Source organism: Babylonia areolata, chromosome 19, assembly GCF_041734735.1.
Source record: "Babylonia areolata isolate BAREFJ2019XMU chromosome 19, ASM4173473v1, whole genome shotgun sequence".
NCBI classification, from domain to species: domain Eukaryota; kingdom Metazoa; phylum Mollusca; class Gastropoda; order Neogastropoda; family Buccinidae; genus Babylonia; species Babylonia areolata.
In genome coordinates, this window is record NC_134894.1 from 45,602,222 (window position 1) to 45,626,303 (window position 24,082).

A 24,082-nucleotide genomic window follows, 5' to 3' on the forward strand; every position below is an offset into this window, starting at 1 on the left:
CTCTCCTTTTTCTCTCTGCCCCAACCTCTCTTTCTCTGTCTTTCTCTCCCCCCTCTCTCTCCCTTTCTCCCTTTTCTCTCTGCCCCCACCTCTCTTTCTCTGTCTTTCTCTCCACATCTCTCTCTCTTTCTCTCTCCCCTCTCTCTCCTTTTTCTCTCTGCCCCCACCTCTCTTTCTGTGTTTGTCTTCCTCTCCACCTCTCTCTTTCTCTCTTCCCCCTCTCTCTCCTTTTTCTCTCTGCCCCCATCTCTCTTTCTCTGTCTTCCTCTCCACCTCCCTCTCTCTCTCTCCCCCCTCTCCTTTTTCTCTCTGCCCCCACCTCTCTTTCTCTGTTTGTCTTCCTCTCCACCTCTCTCTCTCCCCCCTCTCTCTCTCCCTTTCTCTCTGCCCCCACCTCTCTTTCTCTGTCTTCCTCTCCACCTCTCTCTCTCTCTCTCTCTCTCTCTCTCTCTCTCTCTCCCCCCTCTCTCTCCTTTTTCTCTCTGCCCCCACCTCTCTTTCTCTGTTTGTCTTCCTCTCCACCTCTCTCTCTCTCTCTGTCTCCCCCCTCTCTCTCCTTTTTCTCTCTGCCTCCACCTCTCTTTCTCTGTTTTCTTCCTCTCCACCTCTCTCTCTCCCCCCCTCTCTCTCTCCCCTCTCTCTCCTTTTTCTCTCTGCCTCCACCTCTCTTTCTCTGTTTGTCTTCCTTTCCACCTCTCTCTCTCCCCCCTCTCTCTCCCCTCTCTCTCTTTTTTCTCTCTGCCCCCACCTCTCTTTCTCTGTTTGTCTTTCTCTCCACCTCTCTCTCTCTCTTTCCCCCCTCTCTCTCCTTTTTCTCTCTGCCCCCACCTCTCTTTCTCTGTTTGTCTTTCTCTCCACCTCTCTCTCTCTCTCTCCCCCCCCCTCTCTCTCTCTCTCTCTCCCCCCCTCTCTCATTTCTCTCTCTGCCCCCACCTCTTTTTCTCTGTCTTCCTCTCTACCTCTCTCTCTCTCTCTCCCCCCTCTCTCTCATTTCTCTCTCTGCCCCCACCTCTTTTTCTCTGTCTTCCTCTCCACCTCTCTCTCTCCCCCCTCTCTCTCATTTCTCTCTCTGCCCCCACCTCTCTTTCTCTGTCTTCCTCTCCACCTCTCTCTCTCTCTCTCTCCCCTCTCTCTCACTTTTCTCTCTGCCCCCACCTCTCTTTCTCTGTCTTCCTCTCCACCCCCCCCTCTCTCTCTCCCCTCTCTCCTCTCTCTCATTTCTCTCTCTGCTCCCACCTCTCTTTCTCTGTGTCTTCCTCTCCACCCTCTCTCTCTCCCCCTCTCTCTCCTTTCTCTCTCTGCTCCCACCTCTTTTTCTCTGTCTTCCTCTCCATCTCCATCTCTCTCTCTCTCTCTCCCCCCTCTCTCTCATTTTCTCTCTGCCCCCACCTCTCTTTCTCTGTTTGTCTTCCTCTCCACCTCTCTCTCTCTCTTATATCTGTCTGCCCTTGAAGCACCTCATTTTCTGTTGACCATGTTTCTTTTTGCCCTTACCCATCCTCCTCCCCATGCCCATTCTATATTTTGTATTTGAAATTGTATTTGTATTTTTTTGTATTTGATTTCTTTTTATCACAACAGATTTCTCTGTGTGAAATTCGGGCTGCTCTCTCCCCAGGGAGAGCGCGTTGCTGCACTACAGCGCCACCCATTTTTGTGCGGTTTTTTTTTTTCCTGTGTGCAGTTTTATTTGTTTTTCCTATGGAAGTGGATTTTTTCTACAGAATTTTGCCAGGGACAACCCTTTTGTTGCAGTGGGTTCTTTTACGTGCGCTAAGTGCATGCTGCACACAGGTCCTCGGTTTATCGTCTCGTCTGAATGATTTAATTTCATGTGGGTGTCTGCAGATACAGGGTAGTCATTATTTTTGGATCACAGACAATCAGTGATTCACTGATGCAGAAAACAGTGTGAATTTTGTTGCCAGCACTTCCTCAGCATGTTCACACAGACTCACACCCAAAAGTAAGCCAGATGTGAAAGACGCTGTTTCTTTTGAAGTATGTAATATTGATTATGATTTCCATTTTGGGTCACCATCACAGAAAACACAGGTTGTGGTTTCTTTTATTTTAAATGCATGGTTTTGCCCCTGGTTTGTCATCAAGAGTAACAGAATGGTTGGGCAGTTTTGTGTTGATAGTGGAAGTGGCAGCATGTATATTAATAAAATCATTTGTCAAAAAGGAGACCAAGACTTAACTTCCACAGTTTGTGAATTCATGTAAGTCATGCTTAATTTGTAAAGCTTCTTGAGCATCAGACGAAAACTCTTCTTAGCGCCTTGAGCGACGAACCTTGATGAAATGATATCAGTGCGGCGTGAATTTCAAGTGCAAGAACTGCTTATGGACTTTTGATAATGGTGTAATTGATTTTGTCAGGCTTTACAAGTCATTGCTCAGCTCATATCACAGGCCAACAGCAATGTGAGAACTCTTTGATCAATGGTTTCTCTGTTGTAATGGAAAGTCATTTACAGCTTAGTCTTTTGTGAAGGACTATGACTCTCAAACTAGGAGGCAGGATTGCACTGACTCTTAGTGCTGCAGGCTTGGGGGCTAGTTGGCCTTTGGGAACCATCCCAACGCCGACTGTCCTGAAACCTTCTTGGCCGAGAGAGTGGGGATGTAACTTGGGCAAGACACTCTCCACTTTAATCATATTCTAGCCCAGATAGTCAGGACGGCAGTTGCCTCCTCTGTTGTTCTGATGGTCACAGTCAGACACGATTGACCATCATACCCAGTTGATTTTGCTGAACAAAAATAATACAGTCCAAAGCGAAAGGAGTCAGATAAGGAATGGTGACCGACAAGCTGAACTGTAGCCTATATTATGAATCCTATCTCAGTCAGACAACCCCCCTTAACTGATGACCATACTCAACAGCAGTAGTTGAGGGGTCAAGTATTATCCACTAATCTGTACCTTTAATCTCTCCGTGTTTACATCGTTTATAAGTAGGAAGATCATAGTGCCATTGTCAGCATGTGGATTAATAAAAAAAAGAAGTAAAGATCAGTTATATACTAATGACCAGTTACACATAATTCAGAAATGAAACAAAGATGGTGTTACTTGCTGTAAAAAATGGTAAGTTATTTTGGAAAATCAAGAATTATCATCAGCAGGTTTTTTTTTGCAACTGAATAAAATTTTTAAAAATCCATGAGATTACAAAAAGAACCCAAGAATCTGATGCTTTTGTGTGTGTGTGTGTGTCTGATAATATGACGTGCATTGACACTCTTTATTCAACTCAGCTATTATCATTCTTAACCCTTTCACCGCCAGTCAATTTAGAGTACAAAATTCCCTTGTGGTATAAACACAGAAAAGACAGTGGCTAAGAATAGCTGGGGATTCCCCCTGCGGTGTATAGAAAATATGGCCTGTCCTACCACCGAACATTAAGAGCAGTAGGTTCATGGATAACAGACCAATGAATGGTCACCTTTCAGTGACATGGGTCCTCTACCACGCCTGTGCATAAATGCGAGCTTGGCGGTGAAACGGTTAAATCTACAGTTGTTTCTCTTGAACCCATTTCAGTACCACAGCTGTCACTAAGGTGAAGGGCAGAGAGGGCGGGGATGGAGTGAAGGAGGGGAGAAGAAACAAGAGTGTGGAATCAACAGCGCAGTGAAAAAGTCTGGGGCTGAGATAGAAGCATGTGTCAGGTTGACATGGAGATAAGAAGTGGCCACAGCCACACGGAGATAGCAACTGGTCACTGTATCTTAGTGGTCAGTGTGACATTGAGATAACAAGTGGTCACTGTGATAGAGATAACAGAAGAAGTGGTCACTATGACATGAAGCTAAGAACAAAGGAGTGAAACTCGCAAAAATTACTGTCCCTAAGGGTTTTGCATTCAGATTAACTCTTTCACTGCCAAGTTTCTGTGTGAAAACACTCCCCAGTGCCAAGTATTTTAGATATGGTGCTCTCAGTCACAGGCATTGGTTCATGTCAAAACAACGCAGTGGAGTTGTTCACTTAAGATTCTCCGCCAAGCTTTGTTACAATGTGAAAAATGGTCTTTTTAACATGATCCCTCAGTGTCGACTAAAGTCGTCGATGGAGGTGCACTGTCTAGTCAACTGAAGTGGCCTGTAGCAGTGAAAGAGTTAATTAAAGTATATGACAAGACATTTCCATTGTGAACTGTGTGACGTCAACACATTTTTTGACCAGCAAGACTGTCACTTGATGAAAATACTAGTAGTAATAATATTCAAGCAATGCTGAATCTTGTGCAAAGACAAACCAAAGCGCTTTCACATTAGTTGTTCCTGTCCATGCATGTATAATTGTGATTCAGAGGGATGAAAGACAAAATTTGTAAATACATGGAAATGCAAAGTTAGAGAAACTGCAGACCAGAAAGAGATAGTGTTTGGGTTGTTCCCCCCCCCCCCCAAAATGATATTTGCTGAAGTTCAGTTAACATAAGTCAGTAACAACTATTATATATATACACTAATTCAGAAGTGTTTCCGGAAATGTCAGCCTTCCTGTGTCCAAAATGCTATGCATCAACGTTTCATCGTCTTTTTTTTTTTTTTTTTAATTAATTTTTTTTAAAGTCTTGTGATATTACTTGCATTGCCACTCTTGAATTATTTATCCCAGCCATTATCATTCTTAGATTTACAGAGTTGTTTCTCTTGAATCCATTTCATTTCTACCAGTGTCTTTAAGGTGAAGGGCAGGGAGGGTGAGGAGGGAGTGAAGGAAGGGTGATGAAAGGAAAGGAGCGAAAACAAACAAGCAAACAAACGAACAAAAAAAGGTGAAGATAACTTCAAGCAGGAGTTAGCTTCAGCAAATTCAGGACAGCGTTTTTGTGACACATTCAGGGTTGCTGCCCTAAACATGTTCTCTTCCTAGTGCCCTAATAACTGGTTAAGAACTTATGAAAAAATTATATATATCTATAGATAAAGGTATATATAGATATATAGTTATTTATTTATATTTATATAAAATCAATCTAACATAAAACTTCTAACATCTTGAAGTTGTGCACCTTGTGAATGGAGGGAGTTACCACTCTTTACTGTTTGTTAATCAATCTAACATGTATTTTCTGTGTTCCTGGCAAAAATGATTTGGTCCGTTCATGCGTTTTTGTACTTTAGCGTGGTGATGGGGTAACACAGTTCACAACACTTTCAAAGTTCACCAGCTGTCTCTTTATCTCTGCACTAACACATTTGGTTGCGGGATGTTTTTGGTTTGGAGATGGTATTGTTGTTCTTACCTTTTGCCAATGCGGGTACAATGTTTTGTGAAGCTAGTTAGTGCTCAAACTTTCCAAAATTTGCGTAGCGTTACCTGACAAGGAATCATTTATGCACTTGATTATTGTTATGTTTATTGCTATGCGAATCAGTAAAAAGCCCCCCCTCACTCCCTCTTCTACAAACCAAGTGTGTGCTGTTGGCTTTGAAGACAAACGGAAAAGAAACAGCAGCAATAACAGAACACAATCAGATATATATATTGATGATAGTGTATGTGAACATAGAAAAGCAACTTAGCACAAAGGATACTGGTCGTATAAGGTTTGTTGAGTTGTCTGAATTAATTCTTCAGTTGTGAATGATCAATTTCTTATATACATGTATATATTCAGTGGCTTGCTTTTTTGTTTCTTTAAACTGGTATTTCCCAAAATGGGAATCTCTGTAAACAGAACTGACTCTTCCCCATGTGCAGTGAAAGCTGTGAACAATGTATGTTTGAATTTATCCATATATTGATATTCTAGTATGTTTTACATATTCTAACATATATCTAAAGAGAGAGAGAGAGAGAAAGAGACTGCAGAATGGCAAAATGGAGTGCTTGTTGATATTAATATAGGTGTTAGCGTTTCTTTGTATGATTTGTGGGAATATAATTATATATTTTTCAAAAGATTGTGTAAGTTGACGTGTAACCATTACAGTTTTTCTTTCTTCCATTTTACTGGCATTCTTGTCTTTCTGTCTTTTCTGTTGATTTTTTTTTTTATTGTTTCCATTTTTATTACTGAATTAACTGGAGGCAATCTTCTCTCTGAATACCGGTTACTAGTGATAGTTTTTTTTTTGTTTTTTTTTTATAATTAATGTGGATTTTTTTTTTTTTTTAATGTGAAAAGACATGGGCGTTTCCTCTGGTTCTTTCTGGAGTTTGTCGTGCGCGCGTGCGTGTGTGTGTGTGTGTGTGTGTGTGTGTATTCATCTGAATAAGTTTGTGTGTTTGTTGTTTGCCTTTATCTTTTTTCTGTGTGTGTGTGTGTGTTGTGTGTATTCGTCTGAATCAGTTTGTTTGTGTGTTGTTTGCCTTTATCTTTTTTCTGTGTGTGTGTGTGTGTTGTGTGTATTCGTCTGAATCAGTTTGTTTGTGTGTTGTTTGCCTTTATCTTTTTTCTCTGTGTGTGTGTGTGTGTGTGTGTGTGTGTGTGTATCTGAATCAGTTTGTTTGTGTGTTGTTTGCCTTTATCTTTTTTCTCTCTGTGTGTGTGTGTGTGTGTGTGTGTGTGTGTGTGTGTGTGTGTGTGTATCTGAATCAGTTTGTTTGTGTGTTGTTTGCCTTCATCTTTTTTCTGTGTATGTGTGTGTGTGCGTGTGTGTGTGCGTGTGTGTGTGCGTGTGCGTGTGTGTGATTGACTTCAGACTGTCTCTCTTTTTCTTTTATTTTACAAATGTTGTCTCTGTTCCAGTGTTTCGTTTGTTCAGATTGTTTCATTTTTCAGTTCAGCTCAGGTTGTCTCACCATCTCTCAGACATCTGTGTCTTTGTCATTTACTGTCTTTTTATTATTACTTTTTTCAGTTTCTGTTTTGTGCAATGGTTTCATCAGTGTTCTGTCTGGTTTTGTTCTCTCATGACATTTTTTCCATGGAAATGGTTGTCTGAGTCTGTCTCTGTCACTCTGTTGATCAAGTGTTTGTCCGAGTCAGTCTCAGTCTCTTTGTCGATAAAGTGTCTGCCTCAGTGTCTGTCTTTCTCAGTCTCTCTGTCTACAGTGTGTCACATTCCTGTCTCAGTCTCTGTTTTGTGTGGACAGAGTGTGACAAGAGTGTTTGTGTGTGTTTCTTGCAGTGAAGCTGTGTGTTTCTTGGTCACATGGTGGCGTTATGTTTTATGCTCACGAGCTGTTAAAATTGTTTCTCATTGTTGCTCTTTGACTCCATCAGTTCACGGTTTCTGCTTTTAAAAAGTATTAATTTTCCTGTTTGAAAGTTTTGTGACACTGACAGCTGTCATGTTCTTGCTATATTTATGATGAATCTGGTCCCTTGGTGGACATGGAATAATCTCATGCAAGATAAACTGCCGGTCGTGATGATATGCGAGTTATTACTGCGCACTTTTTTAGATATATAGAACTGTCCATTGTCTGCTTACTCTGCATTTTGTAGGCTGCAACTTCTACATTTACACATACGTTTTGAGTAGGTTTTCACACACTCACACACACACACACACACACACACACACACACACACACACACACACACACACATATATCCCCACCATTTAGGTAGCCATATTTTGGTTTTGGGGGTTTACCATTTATAACTTTCCTTTATGAGATGAGTGGTATTATAACTCCACTGCTGTTAGTGAGGGAAATTGAACGCTATAACCTCAGTGAACTAATACTGTACTTGGGAGAGGCTGTTGGCTTCCTGCCAACATCATAAGTGTCATCATACATTCTGTTCTGATGATGACACTGACAGAGCAGTGACTGTCATTAGATAGGACAGTAGATCTGTGATGACTAATAGTGATAGCTGCTAAAGGCCACAGCAGTTCAGTGAAAATACCAATCATGACCATACCATTGTCAGTACCATACTGTGGTGACCAGTACTAATAGCAGTTATGGGCACGGCAGTTCGGTGATAATGTACCATTCTACCTATCGTGACCACACCATACCATACTGTAGTGACCAATACTAATGGCAGTTAAGGCCACGGCAGTTTAGTGATACATGTAATGATCATGTCCACACCATACCATACTGTAGTGACCAATACTAATTGCAGTTAAGGCCACGGCAGTTCAGAGATACATGTACCGATCATGACCACACCATACCATACTGTAGTGACCAATACTAATAGCAGTTAAGGCCACGGCAGTTCAGTGAAACATGTAATGATCATGACTGTACCACACCACACACACGTGTGAGAACATGGGCAGTTTGTGGTGTTTCAGCCCCTGTACACATATTCAGTTTGGGTTAATCATGAATCAGTGATGGTTGGGTTGATTGTTTTCCTATTTTGGGCATTGTCATAATGATATGTTTGTAAGCGTGACACGCACACGCACACACACATACATTCTCTGTGTGTGTGTGTGTGTGTGTGTGTGTGTGTGTGTGTGTCTCTCTCTCTCTCTCTCAAATACACACTGACATTTGATCTCATCCTCATTTTATTAAATGTTGCATATCAAAGTAAGATCCTCTCAGCATCAGTCATCATGCTTCCCCAAGCAGCCTTCTAGTCTCCTCTCTGATCAGTGTCTGAACTGACTTCCTTGCAAGCTTGTATTGTGTATGGGTGTGTGGGTGTGTCCATGCATGTATGTGTGTGCTGATACATGTATCATTGTATGCGCATGCTTGTGTGTGTGTGTGTGTGTGTGTGTGTGTGCATCTGTGTGTGTGTACATGAATGCGTGTGCTCTACATGGGTGTGCATGTGTGAGCGTTTCTTCAAAAACAAAATGAAAGGAAATGCGAGAGGGGGATGGGTGGATGGGATTGAAGGGTAGGGGTTGGTGGGACAGGGTAGGGGAAAAGCAGGCTGGAGTCCATGAGACAGGGAGAGTCTTGCCATGTCGGTCTTTCTCAACACTTCACAACCAACTCCCTGGCTCGACCAGAGATTGTAGGACAAAAAAAAAAAAGAAAAAAAAAGAAACCCAAAAAACTTATACACACATGCATCTTCTGCCGAGAGAGATTATCGACCACACCTTGCTGAGGTAACTTGTGGGGAAAGGACGTTATAACGTTATGGATCCTGACCCAGATGTGGCGACAGATGTCGGCTTATCAGCTGTTAAAGACAACTTGCGCACATGCATGCCTGCATTTAGAAACACTGCAGGCTTCACATGTAAACACGCAGACGCAGCCACTCCCACGTGTGTGCATGCGTACGCACATGCACACAGAGACACACACACACACACACACACACACACACTGTGTGGTTTATGTACCCTTTAGATGTTTACAGTATCTAGCAACCGATGTTAAAAGTGACCATCTTACAGGCTGAAAAAGAAAAAGACTGAGCATAGACAAAAAGTTGAAACATAGCCTTACATGACAGACTGATACCAAGTACCGAAGACAAGGAAGAGAGTTTGATTGTGACTGCAGACTGTGCAAGACATGCGCTGGTGCATTTTTTAAATTTTCACTCATCAGTGTGCCACTATGTGTCACAACACATTTACTCGTGAATTGCAGAAGCACCTGGTTTTGTAATTAAGGTAACTAAATAATGATTCAGAGGAAAGGTGGAGGTGGGGGGGGGGGGGGGGGGGGGAGGGGGGGGCAGAGCAACCTTACAAGATCAATGTTGAATTGTCTGCACTTCTTAGCTTTTTTTTTTCTGTTTACACAAGTTATAGATTCTTTCTGTTTTTGTTTCTAAGCAGTTTTATCTGTCTTGCGTGCTCTCTCTTTCCCAGTCTGTTTGTCTCTTGTCTTCTCTGTCTGTCTGTCTCTCTCTCTCTCTCCCCTATTTCTCTCTCCCCCTCTGCCCCCCATCCCCACCCCCTACCCCCCAGCCCCCCTACACCTCCCCGTCTCAGTGAGTGCCTGTAGAATCTCTCTGAGAATGGTTCAGCTTCAGCTGACCTTGAAGGTTTGCAATCAATGGCACCAGTATCAGCTGATATGATATGATATGTTTTTTTTATGCATTGGTTGCTTTCACGTTTCAGTCTGATCAATAATGCAGTGGGCGTTTTCCTTGTGTGTCTGTGTCTGTGTCTGTGTCTATGCATCATTGTATGCATAAGAGAGAGAGAGAGAGAGTAAGAGAGGGTTTGGGGAAGGAAGGGCTATTGGATTACTTTGAGTGAGACAAGATGTTTTTGTGTTCATCATTTTCATGTGCTTTTTACTCCTCTGTGTGTATGTGGTGTGTGTGTGTGTGTGTGTGTGTGTGTGTGTGTGTGTGTGTGTTGCTGTTGTTGTTGTTATTGTTGAAAATTTGCTTTGAATGAGACCAGAAGTGTCTGTGTTCATGTGTGTGTGTGTGTGTGTGTGTGTGTGTGTGTGTGTGTGTGTGTGTTTTGTTTTGCTTTGTTTTTTTGAAAGTTACTTAAAAGTAACCTGTCCATGGAACTGCATGTAGCATACAATGGATGCATGTAGTGATGGTGTGAAATAATGTATTGAATTGGTTGTTGACAAATAGAATCATCTAGAACTAGTAGAAGAGTGTGTTTTGTGATTTTTTTGTGTGCATAATTGTAGCCCTGTTGGGGGCAACTTGTATTCATCTCCTGTTTTCTATTTATTTTTTTAGTTTTCTGTCATATCAGACAGGTGTCACAAAAACATAGGTGGTATTCATTAAAGTCGTATTCATTACAGTAATTTTTTTTTGTTTTTGTTGTTTCTTTCAGCACCAAAAGGAAAACTGGGGAGTTGCCTGACAAAGTGTTCATCAACAGAAGATCAGTGCTGACGTGAGTGTGCTGCTCTTTTTTCTTTTTTTTTTCTTCTTCTTCTTCTTCTTCTTTTTTGGTGAATTCCTACGACTTGTATAAAGTGACTGCACATCTCCTCCATCTCTTGTCTACGCAAAGTGGACTGCTTAACTCACTCAGTACGGCCAGTCCTCTTTCCTCCTCTACACAGACTCCTCGGATGTCCAGTGGGTGTCTGAATGACCCAACCTTTAGCTTCCGTCGTCAGAATTGTGGTATTCTCTGTCAGTATTCACCTCTTCAGTATAAGAGCCTTCCGCTTGCAATATTTTGATGATAGTAACTGGGGTGAAACGCTGTTAACGTCGTCTCTTTCACCGTTCGTGTGGAGAGAGTTAAGAAGTGGGTTGAGTGGGACCAGGATTTGCTGTTAGTGGTCCCCACTTTATGAAATGGGATTGTCAAACCTTTTAAAATTTGGTTTGCAAAAAGATTTTAAAAAAAGAAAAAAAAAAAGAGACAGAGACTGAAAGGCTGTTCATCTGATACATTAACTCTCTCCTTACGAACGGCAAAAAAGACGACGTTAACAGTGTTTCACCCCAGTTACCATCATCAAAATATTGCAAGCAGAAGGCTCTTATACTGAAGAGATGAATGTTGACTAAGAATACCACAATTCTGACGATGGAAGCTAAAGGTTGGGTCATTCAGACACCCACTGGACATCTGAGGGGTCGGTGTAGAGAGGAGAAGAGAGGACTGGCCGTACTGAGTGAGTTAAGGGGGGCTTGAAATAGCCACTTGTTCGTCCAGGATAACTACATTTTCTGGTGGCACCCAGTTTTTGTCAGTGGACGGGTGAGTCGAGCAGTTAGCTTCAGTGCAGACTGACCACACTTCCCTCAAGATTCCCTCTTTTCACTGGTACTGTAGAGACACACTCTTCCTGTTGAGAGCAGCCTGATTTTCAAACAGAAAAATGTGTTGTGACACAAAAGTATATGCAATACAGCACAATACAATATATACAATACAAGGCAATGCAAAGCAATGCAATGCAATACAAAGCAGTACAATACAAAGCAATACAAAACAATGCAGTGCAGTACAGTACAGTACAGTTCAGTGATACAGTACAGTATAATACAGTATAACACGGCACAAAGCAACGCAGCGCAACACAACACGACATGACACAACACAATACAATGTATGACCAGCTGCATTTTAGTAAGAAAGTTTCATAACTGTGCTATTTAAAAGACCCCCCAAAAAATCTTGTTTTCAGAGAGCTTCTGGAGTCCAGCCACATTCAGACCATCTATCACATCTTCGTGGCCATCCTCATCGTCTTCAGTCTCAACACGCTGGTCTATGACTGGGTTGAGAAAGGAACGTAAGTGACCATCCATCATTATGGTTCTTCAGTGAAAATGGCTGCTCCGTGTGTGTGTGTGTGTGTGTGTGTGTGTGAAGTGTGTGATGTTCTCCCCACCTGCCCCCCTTTTTGACTCACTTGTGTAAACAGAGTGAGTCTATGTTTTAACCCGGTGTTCGGTTGTGTGTGTGTGTGTGTGTGTGTGTGTGTGTTTGTTTTGTTTTTTGTTGTTTTGGGGGTATGTTTTGTTTGTTTGGGATTTTTTTGACGTTCTGTATCAGTGTGTTTTTTCTGTATACATCTCACATTCTCTCATTACATGCTCGGAACCTGTCTCACACTGAAGAACCAAAATCTCCCCATGATCACGCTTTACAATGGAGCAAGAATGGGCTGATGTCAGTAAGTTCAGTGGTGTATTGCAGATATAACTTTGTATGTATCAAGGAGTGCCCAGGGACCTTGTTGTCCTGGATATAACTGAAATGTAAATCTCCATGATGCTTTTTCAAATGTTTTATTTTTTTGGGTGAATAAATTAAACATTGTGTAATGTTATACGGAAATGATTTACTTTGGGTGGAATGGTATGTTTTGTTTTGTTTGTTTGTGTGTTTTTTTTGGGTTGTTTTTTGTTTTGGGGTTGTTTTTTTTGGGTGGACTGGAGGAGGGTGGGGGGTTGTTGGTGTTTTTTTGTTTGTTTTTTGTTGTTGTTTTTTTGTGGATATTTTCAAATGACATATACCTGAGTTGCAGTACCTATTTTCACTATTATGTACGTCGTCATGCCTTATGTTTCATTTATCATGTACTCTTTCTTATCCTATTTATGTATTTAATTTATGTATTTAAGTACTTATATTAAATATATATGTCTAAGCAAAATTGAAAATTTTTAAAAAATGTATTAAAAAAAAAAAAATAAAAAAAAGGAACCTCCCACCTCCCCCCCAAAAAACTGAAATAACTGTGACTAAGAGAAGCCTGGCCATCAGGAGAGAGTGTGTGTCAACGGTGCCGGTGTATCAACATGCTGGCACCATTGACGTGTACTCTCTTTCAGTGACCAGGCTTCTCTTATATATCAAGGAGTGCCCAGGGAACAAGCATATTGACTTTGTCCCTTACTTTGACGGACGCCATGACTTGCTTTTTGCTACACCCCCCGCACCCCCCCACCCTGCCACCTCCACCCCCAGCCTTCCTACCCTTTTCTTTTTTTCTTTTTTTTTCTTTTTTGAGTTGTCTGGGATCATGTGGCTCCTGGATTTCCCCAGCTGTGTGTGTGTGTGTGTGTGTGTGTGTGTGTGTGTGTATACGGTGTGATTGTGTGTGTGTGTGTGTGTGTGTACGGCGTGATTGTGTGTGTGTGTGTTTGTGTAAATATTGTGTGTACAGTGTGATTGTGTGTGTGTGTGTGTGCGAATATTGTGTGTGTGTATGTGTGGTGTGTGTGTGTGTGGTGTGTGTGTGTGTGTGTGTGTGTGTGTGTTTGTGTAAATATTGTGTGTACAGTGTGATTGCGTGTGTGTGTGTGTGTGTGTGTGTGTGTGTGAATATTGTGTGTGTGTGTGTGTGTGTGTGTGTGTTGATGGACTTTACCACTGTGGCTGTGGTGCACACCTACAACAGAACACCCAGGGCCGACCACGTGCTGTGCACAGGCCAGGGACACCAACAGCCTCCCCTCCACCAACAACAACCTCCATACCCATCCCTACTTCCTGCTCCTCCCCCTCACCCCATCACCCCACCACCACCCACTCCCCTGGGCCCCTTCCTTCACCAACACCACCACTGACTGATTGATTGATTGATATGGATACCATTACCACAACCTCATCCTTGACCCTTCACCATTTTCACCGACTTTTCTTTTACAGATAAGATAAGAATGACTTTATTATCACATAAAGATAGATTACATCAGGTGCGGCAAAATAAATGTAGACAGTTACTCAACACAGAAACATTAAAAAATGAATTGATAACATATAAGACATAATAATTTATATAAAAAGTATTGCATATATTCACTTGATTGAAATGTTAATTGAAATGTTGTAATCAGTCATTATTTAAACATATAAGATATTCATAAAAAAAAGGTATTGCATATGTTCACTTAATCCAAATGCTCTAATTACGGTAATCATTATAGTAAACATACTGAAAAATACACCAAGGTTTAATATTGCACGTATTTCCGCCTTCATCATCATCCATTCCTGTGTGATGATTTCTTGTCATCTGATCCAAAACAAAAAAACAAAACCCTTGCCTTGCGTGCAGGCTGAACCTGAACTTTGACCTGATCTTCTTTGCGTTCGGCAAGACGCCGAAGGTCATGTCGCTGTGGGTGTGCATGCAGCTGGCCACCCTGCTGCTGGTCTACCCGGCATTCTACTACTGGGCCATCAGCAGGACCCCCGGCAGGGCCGGCCAGATGCGCATCTGCAACACCGGTGAGAGTGATAGTAATGGGTACTTGACATAGCACACTGTCCAGGAACGGATACTTACATAGGAGTGTTGGAACATGAATTCTTACATAGCAGTGTTGGAACATGGATACTTATACAGGAGTGTTGGAACATGGATACTTACATAGCAGTGTTGGAACATGGATACTTACATAGCAGTGTTGGAACATGGACACTTGTATAGCAATGTTGGAACATGGATACATATATAGCAGTGTTGGAACATGGACACTTCTATAGCAGTGTTGAAACATGGATACTTACATAGCAGTGTTGGAACATGGATACTTATATATAGCAGTGTTGGAACATGGATACTTACATAGCACACTATCCAGCAGGTGAGTGTTGGAACATGGATACTTAGATAGCAGTGTTGGAACATGGGTACTTATATAGCAGTGTTGGAACATGGATACTTACATAGCAGTGTTGGAACATGGATACTTATATAGCACACTATCCAGCAGGTGAATGTTGGAATATGGATACTTAGATAGCAGTGTTGGAACATGCGTACTTATATAGCAGTGTTGGAACATGGAGACTTATATATAGCAGTGTTGGAACATGGAGACTTATATATAGCAGTGTTGGAACATGGAGACTTATATAACACACTATCCAGCCGGTGAGTGTTGGAACATGGATACTTAGATAGCAGTGTTGGAACATGGATACTTATATAACACACTATCCAGCGGGTGAATGTTGGAATATGGATACCTGTGTGTGTGTTGTCCACAGACGTGTAGAACTGTGTGTGTGTTGTCCACAGAAGTGTAGATCTGTGTGTGTTGTTCACAGACGTGTAGAGCTCTGTGTGTGTTGTCCACAGATGTGTAGAACCATGTGTGTTGTCCACAGATGTGTAGAACCGTGTATGTTGTCCACAAAAGTGTAGATCTGTGTGTGTTGTCCACAGACGTGTAGAACCGTGTTGTCCACAGAAGTGTAGATCTGTGTGTGTTGTTCACAGACGTGTAGAGCTCTGTGTGTGTTGTCCACAGATGTGTAGAACCATGTGTGTTGTCCACAGATGTGTAGATCTGTGTGTGTTGTCCGGAGACGTGTAGAACTCTGTGTATGTTGTCCACAGACATGTAGAACCGTGTGTGTTGTCCACAGACGTGCAGATCTGTGTGTGTTGTTCACAAGACGTGTAGAGCTCTGTGTGTGTTGTCCACAGATGTGTAGAACCATATGTGTTGTCCACAGATGTGTAGAACCGTGTATGTTGTCCACAGACGTGTAGATCTGTGTGTGTTGTCCACAGACGTGTAGAACCGTGTTGTCCACAGAAGTGTAGATCTGTGTGTGTTGTTCACAGACGTGTAGAGCTCTGTGTGTGTTGTCCACAGATGTGTAGAACCATGTGTGTTGTCCACAGATGTGTAGAACCGTGTATGTTGTCCACAAAAGTGTAGATCTGTGTGTGTTGTCCACAGACGTGTAGAACCGTGTTGTCCACAGAAGTGTAGATCTGTGTGTGTTGTCACAGACGTGTAGAGCTCTGTGTGTGTTGTCCACAGATGTGTAGAACCATGTGTGTTGTCCACAGATGTGTAGAACCGTGTATGTTGCCCACAAAAGTGTAGATCTGTGTGTGTTGTCCACAGACGTGTAGAACCGTGTTGTCCACAGACGTGTAGATCTGTGTGTGTTGTCCACAGACGTGTAGAACCGTGTTGTCCAAGGAAGTGTAGATCTGTGTGTGTTGTCCCTGTGTGCGTTGTCCACAGACATGTAGAACTGAGTGTGTATTGTCCACAGACGTTTATGACCTGGTGTGGCTGGGTCTGGTGCTGCTGTACCAAGGTGCCTTCCTCATCCTGCCTGTCAGGTACCTGGTGGAGAACGACATGCCACCTGCCTCCTCCGTCATCATCACCTGCGAACAGGTGCGGGCACAGAGAAATGCAGACTACAGAATACTTTATTGTTATCTCAGTGTGAGAAATTCATCTCTTGTGGTGTGAAAACATATGATATTCATAAGCAATTTGCGAGAATTGCAGTCTTCCGAAGTTTCGGAAGTTCTGGTTGTCTCTCATCGGTCAGTTGTTGCAATGCTGAGTGGAAAAGTCCATTGTGTGTGTGTGTGTGTGTGTGTGTGTGTGTGTGTGTGTGTTGCTTCAGGGATGTGTACTTTTTTTTTCTTTTTTTCTTTTTTTTTTATCAAGTGGTGGGATGTAGTGAAATGAAAATTCCACATTCGTTGAAGTTAAGAAGAATGTGACACCAGTGTTGTACGGTCTAGGTCACATGGATTGGGGTAAAGAACCTGCATGCTGACAAACATGCAAGGACTCACACAAGCATGCACACACACTCACACACACATACACACATTTGCACACATACATACACAGTCACATGCACTCAACACACACACACACACACACACACACACACACACAGAGATTCTTTTTATGTCTAACTAATGTCTATGCTTATGTGTTTCAGCTACGCCTCATGATGAAAACCCATGCATTTATCAGGGAAAACGCCCACAAGATTTTAAACACCAAAAAGAATGATGATGGTATGTATTCCCATTTCATTCATTAAAAATAAAATACACTCATTCATGTAATGTATGCTTACCTTGCAGTGCATTTTGTGAGAAAAGAAATCTCTTAACTTTTTTTTTTTTTGTTTATGGAGCCATGTGCATGAGTTTCAAGGCCCTCTGCATCATGTATGGAAAAGACCTGATTTTCTACACACCTGTATGGGTCTTTTCCAACCCATGAATCACAAGAAAGCATATTGCCTCTGCGGAAAGTGTGTGTGTCATTTGACCCACAGAGCAAGGGAGAGAATTATGATTGTTTTGCCACTGTTCAAAACGGGATTTTTCTGCCTGTGAAACCCAACAAGCACAAAATGCAGTGCGAGTGTGTTGTGTGATAGATGTTGAATTTTAAAACCTTGCAGCTCGCAAAAAAGAGGGGTGTAAGCCTGTTATCATTCAGAATTAATTTGCAAACTTATAGAATGTGGCACACAATTTCTCTGTCTTTCAGGTTTTTATTAATCATAGTGAGAAGAACATCTTAGTGTTTGAAACCGTGAGTATAAGGTCTAAATGAATTCAGCATTTGCCCTTGAAATAATAATTAATGATGTTTTTTTTTTTGTTGGGTTTTGTGTGTGTGTGTGTGTGTATGTGTGTAAAATATTGGTAAGAGTTCCTTGATTTTTGTTGTTGTTTTGGTTTTTGTTTAAAGTACATGTATACTTATACATTGTTAAAATCTGCCCAGAGATTATTGAAAGAGAAAACTGTGATTACTTTATATGCTGAGGTAATGAGAGGTGCAATAGACTAACAGTCAAAACATTGGCCTTTCAGTCCGAGGGTCTGGGGGTATAGCCCTGGTATCAGCTTCTGATGGATTACTGGGGGGGGATATTTTTCCAAATTCCCAGGCCAACAAATGTGCCACCCTGCTTGCGCCTTACTATCGCTTGTATGTACTCACATGAAAACAGTCAAATACCCACATTAAAGATCTTGTAATCGATGTCAGTGTTTGATGGTTTGTGGAGGCATGAACATACCCAGCATTCTCAGTTGTCAAAAACAGAGTATGGCTGCCTGCATGGGAGGGTATAAACAGTCATACACATAACAGCACTCTAGTAGAAAGGACTGATCATGGGGCTGCTTCCCACAACTGGGCGCAATAGCCGAGTGGTTAAAGCGTTGGGCTTTCAATCTGAGGGTCCCGGGTACGAATCTCGGTGGCGCCTGGTGGGTAAAGGGTGGAGATTTTTCCGATCTCTCAGGTCAACATATGTGCAGACCTGCCAGTGCCTGAACCCCCTTTGTGTGTATACGCATGCAGAAGATCAAATACGCACGTTAAAGATCCTGTAATCTATGTCAGCGTTCGGTGGGTTATGGTAACAAGAACATACCCAGCATGCACAAACCCCGAAATTGGAGTATGGCTGCCTACATGGTGGGGTAAATAAACAAAACCCTCATACACGTAAAATGTTAAATGTTACATGTTTGTGAGTGTGTGGGTTTGCGTGCCTGAAATCTGATTGAATGACACAGGAAACGAATGATGAGCGCCAAATGGCAGCCGTCAGTTGGCTGTACCCAGGTAGGTAGCCTGTTGTGTAAATGACTCCGTGTTTGTAAAGTGCTTAGAGCTTGGTCTCCGACCGAGGATAGGCGCTATATAAGTATCCATATCAATATCAAAAAAAAAAAAAAAAAAGAAAGAAAGAAAGATGTGGAGCAATAGATTTTGTTTCTAATGTCATTGTGTGTGTGTGTGTGCATGCACGTGTGTGTACGTGTGTGTGTGTACGTGTGTGTGTGTGTGTGTACGTGTGTGTGTGTGTGTGTGTGTGCAGATGAGTCTGGGGGTTGCCCTGACTTCTCCAAATTCCTGTACTTTCTCTTCGCTCCTACACTGGTGTACAGAGACCACTACCCCAGGTATGTAAAGCTGTGACTTCGGGAATGAAACTGTGGTATTGTGGGATGACGTGTTGGATGTGTGGAGGGCATAGGGAGAGAGAATTGTGTGTGTGTCTGTGTGTGAGTGTGTGTTTGTGTGTGTGTGCACGCTCGTGTGTGTGTGTAACAACTGTGAACATGGAGCAAAAAAAAAAAAAAAAAAGTGGTGTGGTTGAAGTGTGGAAGAAGAATGGCATTAGAAAGAGAAAAACATGGAGAAAGTGTGTGTTTGTGTGAACGTGAGGCACATGCCTGAATATTTGATTAAGGGTGGGGGGGGGGGGGTGGGGGGGGGGGGGTGGGGGGGGGGGGAAGAAAGAATAGCATCCAGAAGAATATTTGCAAAAAAGGGAAAGACTAAAACATCAGAATTGTTTTGCAGTCATTGTCATTCTTGTTCATGTATTTTACATATACGTTTCTATCAGACATGATAAAAATTAACATGATTTAGAAATATCACCATTCTCATTCAAGAGTTTTACCTCATTCATAAACATATCCATTAGACATGATATGATTTGTATTCTTCGTCATTCTCATTCAACCATTTCACCTAATTCACACATATTTCCATCACATGTGAAGTTATTTGAAGCCATCGCTGTCCTCATTCAAGCATTTTAAGAAGAACAACAGCGATAATGATAACTATAAGGGGAATTCATGACGCAGTCTACCTTCATAGCAAAGGGGCCCAGGGCACTATCAGTTAGCATCAGTAAGTTTTTTACCCAATTCACTTGCATTTGATTTCCATTCAGGTTTTGACCTGATTTGTAATGTATATTTGATGGGCGCAATAGCCGAGTGGTTAAAGCATCAGACTTTCAATCTGAAGGTCCAGGGTTCAAATCTGTGTAACGACGCCTGGTGGGTAAAGGGCGGAGATTTTTCCGATCTCCAGGTCATCATATGTGCAGACCTGCTAGTGCCTGAACCCCCTTCGTGTGTATACACAAGCAGAAGATCAAATACGCACGTTAAAGATCCTGTAATCCATGTCAGCGTTCGGTGGGTTATGGAAACAAGAACATACCCAGTATGCACACCCCTGAAAACGGAGTATGGCTGCCTACATGGTGGGGTAAAATCGGTCCTACACATTAAAGCCCACTCGTGTACATACAAGTGAACGTTAGAGTTGCAGCCCACAAGCAAAGAAGAAGAAGAAGAAGTAATGCTTACCTTCCACATTTCACAATGTCCTACCCACCACCTGTCCGCAGAACGAAGACCATCCGGTGGCGCTACGTGGTCAGCAACTTTGGCCAGGTGCTGGCTTGCCTCTTCTACACCTACTACATCTTCGAGCGCTTCTGCGTCCCGGTCTTCCAGAACTTCAACCGCGAGCACGTCACCCCCAAGGCGCTCATGCTGTCTGTGTTTGGCTGCATGATGCCTGCCACACTGGTGCTGTTCATTGGTAAGGAGAGGGGCGGGTGTTTTACTTGTTGCTGAACTGATATCTAGAAGAATATTTGCAAAAAAGGGAAAGACTAAAACATCAGAATTATTTTGCAGTCATTGTCATTCTTGTTCATGTATTTTACATATACGCTTCCATCAGACATGATAAAAATTAACATGATTTAGAAATATCACCATTCTCATTCAAGAGTTTTACCTCATTCATAAACATATCCATTAGACATAATATGATTTGTATTCATAGTCATTCTCATTCAACCATTTCACCTAATTCACACATATTTCCATCACATGTGAAGTTATTTGAAGCCATTGCTGTCCTCATTCAAGCATTTTAAGAACAACAGCGATAATGATAACGATAAGGGGAATTCATGACGCACTCTACCTTTATAGCAAAGGGGCCCAGGGCACTATCAGTTAACATCGGTAAGGTCTTTACCCAATTCATGCTGTCCGTGTTTGGCTGCATGATGCCTGCCACACTGGTGCTGTTCATTGGTAAGGAGAGGGGCGGGTGTTTAACTTGTTGCTGAACTGATATTACGTGTTGGGGGTCTTTTTTGACTCACTTGTGTAAACAAAGTGAGTCTATGTTTTAACCCGGTGTTCGGTTGTCTGCGTGTGTGTGTGTGTGTGTGTCCGTGGTAAACTTTAACTTTGACATTTTCTCTGCAACTACTTTGTCAGTTGACACTAAATTAGGCATAAAAATAGGAAAAATCAGTTCTTTCCAGTCATCTTGTTTAAAACAATATTGCACCTCTGGGATGGGCACAAAAAAATAAAAAAATGAAGCCTAATTATATGCAAACTGCATTTACTGTTTATATTTTTTGTATTCTCTGAACTTGGCACTTTGATCTGATAATCTGACCCAACAACAAGAACAGTCGTTATTATCATTTTCTGTTCAAACAGGAACTTCTTTTGCTAAGCATGGAAGTTTTATTTATTTTGCAAACGTTTTGGTGCAGATAGTAAAAAAGGGAAATTACTCTGTAATTAATGCTAGGGGAGTTAATTTGCTTTTAACCTGATCTTTCTCATCTTAAACATTACATTTTGAAATTATACTCAATACATAAAAAGCTTGGATTTTTTTTTTAAAGTGTATCACAAGTGAGTCTTGAAGGCCTTGCCTCTCTTGTTTGTCTTGCTTTTTCCTTGCTGCTCCATCGTTTACGCCATTTCAATGGCATTGATCATTCCCACATCGCTATTTCCAAGCCCCCCCCCCCCCCCCAATACACAGCCACACCCTGGGTTCGTGTATTGCAGTCTCAGTGCTGGCAGTCCACAGGGAACTGTTGTTGATGTTAGGTCCCCCTGGAGGCTACACGCCAGAGGAGACCTTGCACTAATGCTGAGTTACTTCTGCTGTGTTCGGTAGTGCCTGTTCTGATTTAGGACACTGTCGCACCACCGATCAAGCACATTTATGGATTCGTTGTCTGTGCGATTGCTGTCACACAATCAGTCCACATCTGGTGATGAATAAAGCTGTCTTCTCTGGGTCATACTACCTGTAGTTGGTTGGTGGGGTCTGTGAGTTGCAGGAGTGTGTAGAGTATGGTATATAGAATGCTTTATTATCTCCAGTAATAGAAAATAATTTGTGGTGTGAAGCACATTCAGTATGTCTACGTTAAGGACATAACATACTTAAATGTTAAAAGTAAGCCATACATTCAATAATCACATTTAGCGTATGAGTAAACCTCCTGTGTCCATTTTTATTTTTAAGAATTCAGTATGTCATTTCCGAATAGCACTCTGAGCTTCAAAAAGCTAGGAATGTTCTGTCTTGTTATTGTGGGATTTAAGGGATGGGTGCATGTCTTTTCTACACTGGACTATCTGTTCAATTTTTTTAAAACTGAACAGTGTGATAGTTAGATAGCCACAGTTCAGTCTGTAGTTTTATTTATATTTATGATGAAACCCCTTGTGAATATTCCGCTAGAGTTCTTCACAGTAAGTCCAGAAGCTACATACCTTGTAACTTAAGGTGTTATTATCCAAAATTTGCCAACAAAATTGCCTAATTTGGAAGATTTAAAAAAAAAAAATTTTTTTTAATAATTTTTTTACAAGTCCTTGCAAAGTAGGCTGTCTGTGGTTAAAAAAAAAATTGGGAGAAAACTTATGGTACCAAGTTTAGTTCTGTATCTAAATTAAGCACTGTGTTGCTTGTTTTTATTGTATTGTATTGTATTGTATTACTCTTTTTGTCACAACAGATTTCTCTGTGTGAAATTCGGGCTGCTCTCCTCAGGGAGAGAGCGTCGCTACGCTGAGAGTGCCGCCCATTTTTGTTTGTTTATTTTGCATTTTTTCCTGCATGCAGTTGTTTTTTTTAAGTTTTCCTATCGAAGTGGATTTTTCTACAGAATTTTGCCAGGGACAACCCTTTTGTTGCCATGGGTTCTTTTACATGCGCTAAGTGCATGTTGCACAGGGGATCTCGGTTTATCGTCTCATCCGATTGACTAGCGTCCAGACCACCACTCAAGGCCTAGTGGAGGATGAGAAAATACTGGCGACTCTTCAGGATTTGAACCAGTGTGCTCAGATTCTCTCGTTACCTCTAGGCCATCGCCTATTTTATATTGGTGGACAGACTGATTCATTCTTTGTCTTCTTTCCCCAGGATTTTTCGCTATTCTACATTCCTGGCTCAACGCTTTTGCTGAGATGCTTCGCTTTGGTGATCGCCTGTTTTACAAGGTAAACACAGACACATGGAAACTGTCCTGTCATCAGTTTTGTCTGTTCATTTCTATTCTTTACATTCCATTGACGTAAAGATTAACAGATGACAAAAGTCTGAGAAAATGAAGAAAAGAAATAAAATTTAAAAAATGGCTAAAAGAAGTAAAAGGAAATAATTGATTATGTTCACAGCTTCACATATGTATTTTAAGCAATGTAATCTTGTCATTTTTGTGTTGGACTTTGTGGACACATTCACTGATTCTTTCAAACGGATATAAAAAGTTCCAAACTGTTCATTCCTACTCCTAGCAAGAACTTGAACTCTATGTTATGTTAGGGGAAATACTAAACTTCTTTTGTTTTCATTTAGATTTGAAAAAAAAGAAAAGATTCTGAGCCTTTATAAGTTGTATATACTATTCTTTACTCTATCCTGTTATTATCTATGACATGAAGGAGGACCTCCAGATGCAGTGAATTTTTGCAATTTGGATAAAATGAATATAGCGTGGAAGTTTATGCTGTGTGACATATTTGAATGATGAAATTTTGTGTTGTACTGTCGATGAAATGCTCTTTTTTAAAAATTAAATTTTTCACTATGTCAACAGTTTATCAGCAAACTGGTCAAAATTTTCTCATTTTAGAAAAAATAATAAAGTGTTTCTCGTATCTGGTATCTTGTGAGAGTTTTAACAGACCTGAAAATAGAGCATGACTGCCAACATGGCAGGGGTTAAAGACGGGTGCAGTAGCCGAGTGGTTAAAGCGTTGGACTTTCAATCTGGTTCGAATCTCGGTGACGGTGCCTGGTGGGTAAAGGGTGGAGATTTTTCTGATCTCCCAGGTCAACATAAAAAAAAATTATATGCAGACCTGCTTAGTGCCTGA

General features: G+C 41.5%; 1 protein-coding gene across 3 annotated transcripts in view; it reads left to right on the forward strand.

Annotated features, from left to right (window-relative positions):
* LOC143293764 (sterol O-acyltransferase 1-like) overlaps positions 1-24,082 on the forward strand; it is a 38,285-nt gene that overhangs the window by 4,745 nt on the left and 9,458 nt on the right. For all 3 annotated transcript variants that reach the window (XM_076604982.1, XM_076604983.1, XM_076604984.1), the window contains 8 exons: positions 10,672-10,734; positions 11,987-12,094; positions 14,369-14,541; positions 16,333-16,460; positions 17,026-17,104; positions 18,937-19,021; positions 20,272-20,468; positions 23,127-23,203. In XM_076604982.1, coding sequence (XP_076461097.1) covers positions 10,672-10,734; positions 11,987-12,094; positions 14,369-14,541; positions 16,333-16,460; positions 17,026-17,104; positions 18,937-19,021; positions 20,272-20,468; positions 23,127-23,203 — 910 coding nt within the window. The remainder of the gene's footprint in view (positions 1-10,671; positions 10,735-11,986; positions 12,095-14,368; positions 14,542-16,332; positions 16,461-17,025; positions 17,105-18,936; positions 19,022-20,271; positions 20,469-23,126; positions 23,204-24,082) is intronic.